The 12,500-nt window shown below is 37.9% G+C and overlaps 1 protein-coding gene across 2 annotated transcripts; it reads left to right on the top strand.

The window, feature by feature from the left end:
• Positions 1–1,604: 1,604 nt before the first annotated feature.
• snrpb2 (small nuclear ribonucleoprotein polypeptide B2) lies at positions 1,605–12,052 on the top strand. Of its 2 annotated transcripts, none has more exons than XM_061880726.1 (7): positions 1,605–1,688; positions 5,786–5,850; positions 8,373–8,545; positions 9,439–9,573; positions 9,644–9,679; positions 9,763–9,851; positions 11,363–12,052. In XM_061880726.1, the coding sequence occupies exons 2-7, from the start codon at positions 5,787–5,789 to the stop codon at positions 11,520–11,522; spliced, it is 657 nt and encodes a 218-aa protein (XP_061736710.1). In that variant the 5' UTR covers positions 1,605–1,688; position 5,786; the 3' UTR covers positions 11,523–12,052. The 2 variants fall into 2 exon arrangements, with proteins under 2 accessions (XP_061736710.1, XP_061736711.1); XM_061880727.1 differs by having other exon boundaries at positions 1,646–1,688; positions 5,779–5,850.
• The last annotated feature ends 448 nt before the right edge of the window (positions 12,053–12,500 follow it).

The raw sequence follows: 12,500 nt of genomic DNA, 5'->3' as shown, positions 1-12,500 counted from the left end.
TATGTCGTTTTGGATAAAAGCTTCTGCCAAATACTTAAATATAAACATATATAAACCCTTGGAAGTCTTTATATCAGCTAAAACCACCAATCTGTTTCACTGGATACAGAATAAAACCAAATTCTGTTTTACAATCTTTATCTTCATCATTTATTTCAACTTTATGTTATTCAAGTATGACATTTTTAAATTTAATTAACTTAACTGACAAGTAATTCTATTTTGGTCATACTCTTGTTTGCTAGCGGATAGGATTTCAGTACAATTGAAAATCTTTGCTCCTTCTCAACTCTATGCTGATATTGTTTTCACAAAATACAAATCTTACTTGTGAAAAGTAATCCCCCGATTCCTATTTTCAACAGTCCGCTCATTTGAGCAGGAAAACGCTGAACACCGTCTTTGTTTTCTACCTGTCAACTGTCAGTTTAGCATCTTTGTTTTCTACCTGTCAACTGTCAGTTTAGGCTGCTTGCCGGCTCCTCATCACCACTTCAAGATGGCGGCCCAATTTCTCGCATCACAGCGGCTAATGCTGCATCTACTTATAAAATGTCTAAGGGGCTGTCAAAATCGTTTACTTTAGGGCCACATCACACATACATTTTTTGTATAAATATTTGATACTTTATCTGTATTTGCTTTAGTTTGTATTTCCTTCTTGTTGAAAGTGCCTTGACTATTGAGTGAATTATAAATGTATGTTCAATTTGTCATCCGTGTGATGACAAATTGAACCAGAAGCAGTATTTTTAGCTTTTATTTTATTTTTTTGCATTTAGCAAGTTTTTAGCATAACGGTAACGTATTTTATCCTATTGTCGTTAAAAAAAAAAGTTTAATTAAACAGTTGTCTAACTTTTGTTTCAGAAATGAAAATAGAAAAAATGTCCCGAATTTTTTTTTTATTTTTTTATTTGCATTTATGAATTGGAAATAGAATGAACGGAAGGTACACGGACCTTGAAATACTGCTTCCGGCTCAATTTGTTATCGCACAGATAACCACACATTTTTGCATTTTGAATGAACATATATTCGATTTTTGTGTTTATCTGGGGAAATAAAAATCCATAAAAGGAAAACAGCACATAATCCAATTTGAAGGCAATATTTTAACTAAAACCAACCCTTTTTTGTTTTGCCATATAGAATAAAAATTTAAAAAACGGCAAAAAAAAAAAAAAAAAAACATCTCAATGAAAAATACATTGATATAAATTATTTAGGGATGTTCCTACTGAAAGTGTCATGCAATTATCTATGCATTTAATTATTGTAAAGATTTTTATGTACCCCGTAAAAATATATATTTTGCGGGAAACTAACAGCTCAGTTTCTCAATTATTAATGAACATTACAGCGTGTTTTTGTTTTACAAAATATTACTGTACATGAAGAAACAGTACCAATGTTTACATAATAAAACTGGCTATTCAGCTGCCAGGTTTTTTTCTTTTTCCTATTACTTTTCCCGTATGTACTCGAAAAAAATGTATATATCTGTGTCTGTGTCATTATATAGTAATGTATTTTATGATACATGAACTGTACTGTAATGCATACATCAACAGCTTGTAGTTCATTTCCTGCCCTGTCGGTGGCGGTAAAAGAATAAAGCTGTAAGCTGTATTCGTCTTTTTCCGGTTAGACTACTTCCGGTTTGACTGCGCGTCAGCACACAAGAGGTGAGTTTTGTCTTTTGGGATTTTTTTTATCACGTATTTATTCATCTTCTGACTTTACATTTTAACAAATATAAAGCAGGAGACAATGTATACAGTTGAAACGACTTTATTTGTTGCGCAGATTCTTCAAAAGTCGGTCACTCAGTTTGGAAGCTAGCAATGCTGAGTTTGAATGAAGCAGATTGAGACAACAAATATGATACATAGCGGGGAATATCATGGACTAAAGTAATAAATATGATACATAGCAGTGAATATTATGGACTAAAGTAATACATATGATACATAGCAGTGAATATCATGGACTAAAGTATTAAATATGATACATAGCAGTGAATATCATGGACTAAAGTATTAAATATGATACATAGCGCGGAATATCATCGACTAAAGTATTAAATATGATACATATCGGGGAATATCATCGACTAAAGTATTAAATATGATACATAGCGGGGAATATCATCGACTAAAGTAATACATATGATACATAGCAGTGAATATCATGGACTAAAGTATTAAGTATGATACATAGCGGGGAATTTCATTGACTAAAGTATTAAATATGATACATAGCAGTGAATATCATGGAGTAAAGTATTAAATATGATACATAGCGGGGAATATCATCGACTAAAGTATTAAGTATGATACATAGCAGGGAATATCATCGACTAAAGTATTAAATATGATACATAGCGGGGAATATCATCGACTAAAGTAATAAATATGATACATAGCGGTGAATATCATGGACTAAAGCAGGGGTGGGCATTACGTCGATCGCGATCGACTGGTCGATCTCGGAGGGTGTGTCAGGCGATCTCAAGCCAGGCATTAAAAAATAGACATAAAAATGAGCAATCTTCAATCATACCAAGACTTCACTTTCGTCAGTTGTTTGACATTCTCGGCACCCGAGGATCTTGTGAGATGACGCTGGCTGCTGGGAGCTCATATTTAAGAAAAAAATCACTAACAGGGCGGACGCAGAGAAACACATTTTATTTCTAGAGACTCCGTACCTACTGTCAAAACTAAAGACCGACAGCACAGTTCCTGTCTTCACCATAAAAGACCTGTTTCATCCTGCCTGTGCTAACAAAATAAGAGTCTCAGAAAGCTAGCGTGCACAAGCTATCAAGCTACGGAGTTTGATGCCAATGTATTTCTCCCCCGCCCTCAGCGACCGCTTTCTCACTTGCTTGCCCACCCGCACACTCACTGACGTCACTCACCTGCTGCCAGACATTAAAGGGCCACACACATATGCTACTCTCATAACAAAGTGTTTAAAAACGAGTATGCAAGTTGGACAAATCCAACCACTTTCATGTGGTATTGGACAGAAAGGAGGACTTTTTTTTTCTTCCATTTGAAAATGCGGACGTTATCAGCACCGCTGTCTAATTCCAATGAATGCAAGTCATCAGAATCAAATACACCAACTTATATTCTTGTCTTCATGAAAGAAAGGAATCTATGTGTGTTAAACATGCTTGTATTATAATTAAACACCATTAACTTGTTAACAAAAATGTCTCTTTCATAAATAAATAAATATAAATTATAAATAGGAATGAGGTAGATCTCCTCGACTTGGTCAATTGAAAAGTAGCTCGCCTGCAGAAAAAGTGTGAGCGCCCCTGGACTAAAGTAATAAATATGATACATAGCAGTGAATATCATGGACTAAAGTAATACATATGATACATAGCAGTGAATATCATGGACTAAAGTAATACATATGATACATAGCAGTGAATATCATGTACTAAAGTAATAAATATGATACATAGCGGTGAATATCATGTACTAAAGTAATAAATATGATACATAGCAGTGAATATCATGGACTAAAGCAATAAATATGTAACATGGTGAATATCATGGACTAAAGTAATAAATATGATACATAGCGGTAAATATCATGGACTAAAGTAATAAATATGATACATAGCAGTGAATATCATGGACTAAAGTAATATGATACATAGCAGTGAATATCATGGACTAAAGTAATAAATATGATACATAGAGGTGAATATCATGGACTAAAGTAATAAATATGATACATAGCAGTGAATATCATGGACTAAAGTAATAAATATGATACATAGCAGTGAATATCATGGACTAAAATAATACATTTGATACATAGCAGTGAATATCATGGACTGAAGTTCAACCTAGACTTGATCATGTGGGAATTTATCAAGACATGCTAATAATATTAGCTTTAGTGGCATAAGCGTGTCTCTTGTGAGGTGTTCAATGTGCCCAGAAATTTAAGTATTTATCAATTATTTATTAAAGATGGTCATTGTACATATACATGCAGTCAGTATTCATCAGTTATTTATTAAAGATGGTCATTGTACAGATACATGCAGTCAGTATTCATCAATTATTTATTAAAGATGGTCATTGTACATAAACATGCGGTCAGTATTCATCAGTTATTTATTGAAGATGGTCATTGTACATAAACATGCAGTCAGTAATCATTTGTTATTTATTAAAGATGGTCATTGTACTTATACATGCAGTCAGTATTCATCAGTTATTTATTAAAAGATGGTCATTGTACATATACATGCAGTCAGTATTCATCAGTTATTTATTAAAGATGGTCATTGTACATAAACATGCGGTCAGTATTCATCAGTTATTTATTATAGATGGTCATTGTACATATACATGCAGTCAGTATTCATCAGTTATTTATTAAAGATGGTCATTGTACAGATACATGCAGTCAGTATTCATCATTTTTTTATTAAAGATGGTCATTGTACATAAACATGCGGTCAGTATTCATCAGTTATTTATTAAAGATGGTCATTGTACATATAAATGCAGTCAGTATTCATCAATTATTTATTAAAGATGGTCATTGTACATATACATGCAGTCAGTATTCATCAGTTATTTATTAAAGATGGTCATTGTACATATACATGCAGTCAGTATTTATCAGTTATTTATTAAAGATGGTCATTGTACATATACAGGCAGTCAGTATTCATCAGTTATTTATTAAAAGATGGTCATTGTACATATACATGCAGTCAGTATTCATCAGTTATTTATTAAAGATGGTCATTGTACATATACATGCAGTCAGTATTCATCAATTATTTATTAAAGATGGTCATTGTACAGATACATGCAGTCAGTATTCATCATTTTTTTATTAAAGATGGTCATTGTACATAAAATATGCGGTCAGTATTCATCAGTTATTTATTAAAGATGGTCATTGTACATATAAATGCAGTCAGTATTCATCAATTATTTATTAAAGATGGTCATTGTACATATACATGCAGTCAGTATTCATCAGTTATTTATTAAAGATGGTCATTATACATATACATGCAGTCAGTATTCATCAGTTATTTATTAAAATATGGTCATTGTACATATACATGCAGTCAGTATTCATCAGTTATTTATTAAAGATGGTCTTTGTACATATACATGCAGTCAGTATTCATCAATTATTTATTAAAGATGGTCATTGTACATATACATGCAGTCAGTATTCATCAGTTATTTATTAAAGATGGTCATTGTACATATACATGCAGTCAGTATTAATCAGTTATTTATTAAAGATGGTCATTGTACATACACATGCAGTCAGTATTCATCAGTTATTTATTAAAGATGGTCATTGTACATATACATGCAGTCAGTATTAATCAGTTATTTATTAAAGATGGTCATTGTACATGTACATGCAGTCAGTATTCATCAGTTATTTATTAAAGATGGTCATTGTACATATACATGCAGTCAGTATTCATCAGTTATTTATTAAAGATGGTCATTGTACATGTACATGCAGTCAGTATTCATCAGTTATTTATTAAAGATGGTCATTGTACATATACATGCAGTCAGTATTCATCAATTATTTATTAAAGATGGTCATTGTACATATACATGCAGTCAGTATTCATCAGTTATTTATTAAAGATGGTCATTGTACATATACATGCAGTCAGTATCATGCTGCATTGCTGTTAAGTTTTGAATGTTCATGTTTCCTAATGTGCAATGTATGTGTGTGTGACATGTTGAGAGAGCAGCATGGACATCAGACCAAACCACACCATCTACATCAACAACATCAATGACAACGTTAAGAAGGAAGGTAAGTCTTTCTCTTCAAATGTACTTTACATTGCATTGGATGTACATAACAGATTACATTACATTAAATATACATTACATCTACATTGACATCATTGTGAAGGAAAGTAAGTCTTCTTCTTCCACTTTACATTAGATTACATTACATTTAATATACTTTATCTTAGATATACATTACATTAGATATACTTTACCAAAGACATACATTACATTAGATTAGATTATATTAAACAGTAAACCTGCTCAGTGGCCTAATGGTTAGAGTGTCCGCCCTCAGACTGGAAGGTTGTGAGTTCAAACCCTGGCAGAGTCATACCAAAGACTATAAAAAAGGAGTCATTACCTCCCTGTTTGGCACTCAGCTTTAAGGGTTGGAATTGGGGGTTAAATCACCAAAAATGATTCCCGAGCGTGGCCACCGCTGCTGTTCATTGCTCCCCTCACCTCCCTTGGGGTGAACAGGGGGATGGGTCAAATGCAGAGGGTAATTTCACCACACCTAGTGTGTGGGACTATCAGTGGTACTTTAACTTAACTAGATATAATTACATTACATTAGATTACATTACATTAGCTATACATTACACTTGATGACTTCACATTGCATTGGATTACATAATGTTAGATTACATTACATTTCATTAGCTATACATTACATTAGAGTACATTACATCTGATGACTTCACATTGCATTGGATTACATAATATTACATTTCATTAGCTATACATTACATTACAGTACATTACATCTGATGACTTCACATTGCATTGGATTACATAACGTTAGATTACATTTCATTAGCGTTACTTTACATAACTTTTAAAATACATTACAATCATTAGATTTAAATTATATTAGATTACTTCACATAACATTGGATTACTTAACATTAGATTACTTTACATTTCATTAATTTTATATTACATTTCATTAGGTATACATTACCTTAGATTACATTGCATTAGATATACAGTGGGGCAAAAAAGTATTTAGTCAGCCAGCGATTGTGCAAGTTCTCCCACTTAAAATGATGACACAGGTCTGTAATTTTCATCATAGGTACACTTCAACTGTGAGAGACAGAATGTGAAAACAAAATCCAGGAATTCACATTGTAGGAATTTTAAAGAATTTATTTGTAAATTATGGTGGAAAATAAGTATTTGGTCAACCATTCAAAGCTCTCACTGATGGAAGGAGGTTTTTGTTCAAAATCTCACAATACATGCCCCCATTTATACATTCCTTAACACGGATCAATTGTCCTGTCTCCTTAGCAGAAAAACAGCCCCAAAGCATGATGTTTCCACCCCCATGCTTCACAGTAGGTATGGTGTTTTTGGGATGCAACTCAGTATTCTTCTTCCTCCAAACACCACGAGTTGAGTTTATACCAAAAATTTCTATATTGGTTTCATCTGACTACATGACATTCTCCCAATCCTCTGCTGTATCATCCATGTATCCATTTTGGTATAAACTCAACTCGTCGAGTTTGGAGGAAGAAGAATACTGAGTTGCATCCCAAGAACACCATACCTACTGTGAAGTATGGGGGTGGAAACATCATGCTTTGGGGCTGTTTTTCTGCTAAGGGGACAGGACGATTGATCCGTGTTAAGGAAAGAATGAATGGGGCCATGTATCGTGAGATTTTGAGCCAAAACCTCCTTCCATCAGTGAGAGCTTTGAATGGTTGACCAAATACTTATTTTCCGCCATAATTTACAAATAAATTCTTTAAAATTCCTACAATGTGAATTAGTGGATTTTTTTTCACATTCTGTCTCTCACAGTTGAAGTGTACCTATGATGAAAATTACAGACCTCTGTCATCATTTTAAGTGGGAGAACTTGCACAATCGTTGGCTGACTAAATACTTATTTGCCCCACTGTACATTACAATAGATTAGATTACATTAAAATTGGATATACGTTACATTACAATTGATGAGGGGTCGGCAACCCGCGACTCTATGACCACTCTGATGTGGCTCAGCCGCATACTTGCCAACCCCCCGGGCTTCTCCGGTAGGTTTCCAGATTTCAGTGCCTCTACCAGAAATCTCCAGATTTTCACCCAGACAACAACATTGAGGGCGTGCCGTGATGACAATGCCTCTAACATCCTTTCAACATGTCGTCGCGCCAGAATTTAAACCATGGCATCTGCGTGCCGGCCAGCAGGTCACATTTTGGATGCGACCTCTGCTTGAACGCGTACGTGACTGCAAGGCATACTTGGTCAACAGCCATACAGGTTACACTGAGGGTTGTGATATAAACAACGTTAACACTCTTACTGATATGCGCCACACTGTGAACCCACACCAAACAAGAATGACAAACACATTTTGGGAGAACATCCGCACTATAACACAACATAAACACAACAGAACAAATAATCAGAATCCCATGCATCCCCAACTCTTCCGGGCTACATTATACACATTGGATGACATGACATCAGAACAGATGGCGGTGATGAGGCGTGGCTTAGTGACGGCGTGTTGTCTCGCAGAGTTGAAGCGGTCGCTGTACGCGCTCTTCTCGCAGTTTGGTCAGATCGTGGAGATCGTGGCCATGAAGACCATGAAGATGAGAGGTCAGGCCTTTGTGGTCTTCAAGGAGCTCACTGCTGCCACCAACGCACTCCGCCAGCTGCAAGGTTTCCCCTTCTACAACAAGCCCATGGTACGTCCTTCTCACCTGCTCTTAATGTCCTGCTCGCCATCTTTCTCACCTGCTCTTAATGTCCTGCTCGCTATCTTTCTCACCTGCTCTTAATGTCCTGCTCGCCATCTTTCTCACCTGCTCTTAATGTCCTGCTCGCTATCTTTCTCACCTGCTCTTGATGTCCTGCTTGCCATCTTTCTCACCTGCTCTTAATGTCCCGCTCGCCATCTTTCTCACCTGCTCTTAATGTCCCGCTCGCCATCTTTCTCACCTGCTCTTAATGTCCCGCTCGCCATCTTTCTCACCTGCTCTTAATGTCCCGCTCGCCATCTTTCTCACCTGCTCTTAATGTCCCGCTCGCCATCTTTCTCACCTGCTCTTAATGTCCCGCTCGCCATCTTTCTCACCTGCTCTTAATGTCCCGCTCGCCATCTTTCTCACCTGCTCTTAATGTCCCGCTCGCCATCTTTCTCACCTGCTCTTAATGTCCCGCTCGCCATCTTTCTCACCTGCTCTTAATGTCCCGCTCGCCATCTTTCTCACCTGCTCTTAATGTCCCGCTCGCCATTTTTTCTCACCTGCTCTTTATGTCCCGCTCGCCATCTTTCTCACCTGCTCTTAATGTCCCGCTCGCCATCTTTCTCACCTGCTCTTAATGTCCCGCTCGCCATCTTTCTCACCTGCTCTTAATGTCCCGCTCGCCATCTTTCTCACCTGCTCTTAATGTCCCGCTCGCCATCTTTCTCACCTGCTCTTAATGTCCCGCTCGCCATCTTTCTCACCTGCTCTTTATGTCCCGCTCGCCATCTTTCTCACCTGCTCTTTATCACCTCTTCGCCATCTTTCTCACCTGCTCTTCATGTGGTTTTCACCATCTTTCTCACCTGGTTCTGATGCGGTGCTCGCCGCAGAGGATCCAGTATGCCAAGACGGACTCTGACGTGATCACCAAGGGCAGAGGTGCTCACGGCGAGCGAGACCGGAAGAAGGATAAGAAGAAGAAGCCTCAGGAGCTGGCAGCCATTGCCGCCAAGAAAAGCGCCCTGGTGAGCTACTTCCTGTTGTCGCCCCGTTCACTTCCTGTCGTGATGCTAATGTCGGCTGTGTGATGTTCAGGTGCCGGTGGCTCCCATGCTCATGCCAGCGCTGCAGGTTTGTTGCCATGCTAGCTTAGCGTCATGATAGCATGAGGTCAAAGGTCGCTGACACTAACAACCTCACTGATGATGTCACAGGTTCCTGACAACCCTCCAAACTACATCCTGTTCCTTAGCAACCTGCCTGAGGAGACCAACGAAATGATGCTCTCCATGCTCTTCAACCAGTACGTCTTCTTGCTCTCTGTCCTCCTACATCCCGTGTGTCCCCTCACATCCCGTGTGTCCCCTCACATCCCGTGTGTCCCCTCACATCCCGTGTGTCCCCTCACATCCCGTGTGTCCCCTCACATCCCGTGTGTCCCCTCACATCCCGTGTGTCCCCTCACATCCCGTGTGTCCCCTCACATCCCGTGTGTCCCCTCACATCCCGTGTGTCCCCTCACATCCCGTGTGTCCCCTCACATCCCGTGGGTCCCCTCACATCCCGTGGGTCCCCTCACATCCCGTGGGTCCCCTCACATCCCGTGGGTCCTCTCACATCCCGTGGGTCCTCTCACATCCCGTGGGTCCTCTCACATGCCGTGGGTCCTCTCACATGCCGTGGGTCCTCTCACATGCCGTGGGTCCTCTCACATGCCGTGGGTCCTCTCACATGCCGTGGGTCCTCTCACATGCCGTGTGTTACATCGTGCGTTGTGTTGTGTTATGCTATAATTTGTTACATTGTGTAATGTTACACCATGTGTTACATTGTGTTGTTACGTTTGGTGTGTTGCTACATCATGTGTTACTTTGTGGGTGTTGTTACATTGTGTGTGCTGTGTTACATTGTGTGTTGGTACATCATGTGTTACATTGTGTGTGTTGGTACATCATGTGTTACTTTGTGGGTGTTGTTACATTGTGTGTTAAATTGTGTGTGTTGTGTTACATTGTTTGTTGGCACATGTTACATTATGTGTTACTTTGTGTGTGTTGTTACATTGTGTGTGCTGTGTTACATTGTGTGTTATATTGTATGTTACATTGTGTGTGTGTTGTTACATTGTGTGTTGGTACATCATGTTACATTGTGTTTTACATCATGTGTTACATTGAGTGTGTGTTGTGCTACATTGTGTGTTATATTGTATGTTACATTATGTGTGTGTGTTGTTACATTCTGTGTCTGTACATCATGTTACTTTGTGTTTTACATCATGTTACACTGTGTGTGTGTGTTGTGCTACATTGTTTGTGTTTTTACATTGTGTGTGTTGTGTTACATCATGTATTACATTGTGTGTGTTACATTGTGTGTTGGTACATCATGTTACATTTTATGTTATATCATCACTTACATTGTGTGTGTTGTTACATCATGTTACATTTTATGTTATATCATGTCTTACATTGTGTGTTATTACATTGTGTGTGTTGTTACATTGTGTGTTATTACTGTGTATGTTATTACATTGTGTGTGTTGGTACTTCATGTTCCATTTTATGTTGTAACATGTCTTACATTGTGTGTGTTGTTATGTCATGTTACATTTTATGTTATATCATGTCTTATATTGTGTGTTATTACATTGTGTGTGTTGTTACATTGTGTGTGTTGGTACTTCATGTTACATTTTATGTTACATCATGTCTTACATTGTGTTTGTTGTTACATCATGTTACATTTTATGTTATATCATGTGTTACATTGTGTGTGTTATTACATTGCGTGTGTTGTTACACTGTGTGTCAGGTTTCCAGGCTTCAAAGAAGTGCGTCTGGTGCCTGGCAAACACGACATAGCGTTTGTGGAGTTTGATGGCGACATGCAGGCGGGCGTGGCCAAAGACGCGCTGCAGGGCTTCAGGATCACGGCCACGTGCGCCATGAAGATCACCTTCGCCAAGAAATAGGCGGCCATCTTGGAGCACCAAGAGACTCTTACACATTGTAGATTTTACTTTTTACTTTTTCTTTGTTTGCTTCCTTCAACTCCTGCTGTCTTCTTGGAAGAGACAAGACTGGAGGCAGCAGGTCATGTGACCATTTATTGACAGGAAGTACAATTCAAGTCATTTCTTTGAAGTAAATAAAGGATTCTTTTATTGAAAGTAAATAATTCAATTTATTACACGTCAAGAAATATTGAAAGTTTAAAAAAAATATTCAAAGTGAATAAAATACCTAAAAAAATATTAATGTAGAGGCAGGGTTTGTTTCTCACTTGTCACTTGGGATAGTGTGTGTGTGCATTCGTGCGTGTGTGCATGTGCGCGCGCGCGTGCGTGTGTGTAGCTGAATGAATAACACCTGCACCTGTCTGAGAATTGTATGGAGGGTGTGAACCTGGGTGCCGTTACTTCCGCAGAAGGACCAGAAACCATCTGCATGTAATGTATTGTGTTTTTACTCCAATGGCAAATAAATCTCCCTCAAAACTGCAGTAATGACTTCTTGTTGCATCCTTGGAGCCAGCGTGTCAGACAGAGCCGTGCTTTCTGCTCTCAATGACTCATTACTTTCTGAAAGTCAAACAACAATTAATGCGCTGCATGAAATATGATGGAATATTTATTAAAAGTAACAAAAATAGAAATGTGTTGAACATAACTGGATTATTTATTGAAAGTGAATAAAATAAAATTATTACATATAAAAAAAAAAAATGCGATGAGGTGGCGACTTGTCCAGGGTGTACTCCGCCTTTCCCCTGAATGCAGCTGAGACGGGCTCCAGCGACCCCCCCAGAGAATTTAAGTCCCTACCTTTAGTCAAAAATGATTTATGGGGGGTCATAAATCAATGATTTATGAGGGGTCAAGGTCAAAGGTAAATGATTTATGAGGGGTCAAGGTTAAAGGTCAAAGTCAAAGGTCAGGGTCAAATGTCAA

Source organism: Nerophis ophidion, linkage group LG20, assembly GCF_033978795.1.
Source record: "Nerophis ophidion isolate RoL-2023_Sa linkage group LG20, RoL_Noph_v1.0, whole genome shotgun sequence".
Lineage (NCBI taxonomy): Eukaryota > Metazoa > Chordata > Actinopteri > Syngnathiformes > Syngnathidae > Nerophis > Nerophis ophidion.
This window is presented reverse-complemented; position numbering and strand designations above follow the sequence as displayed.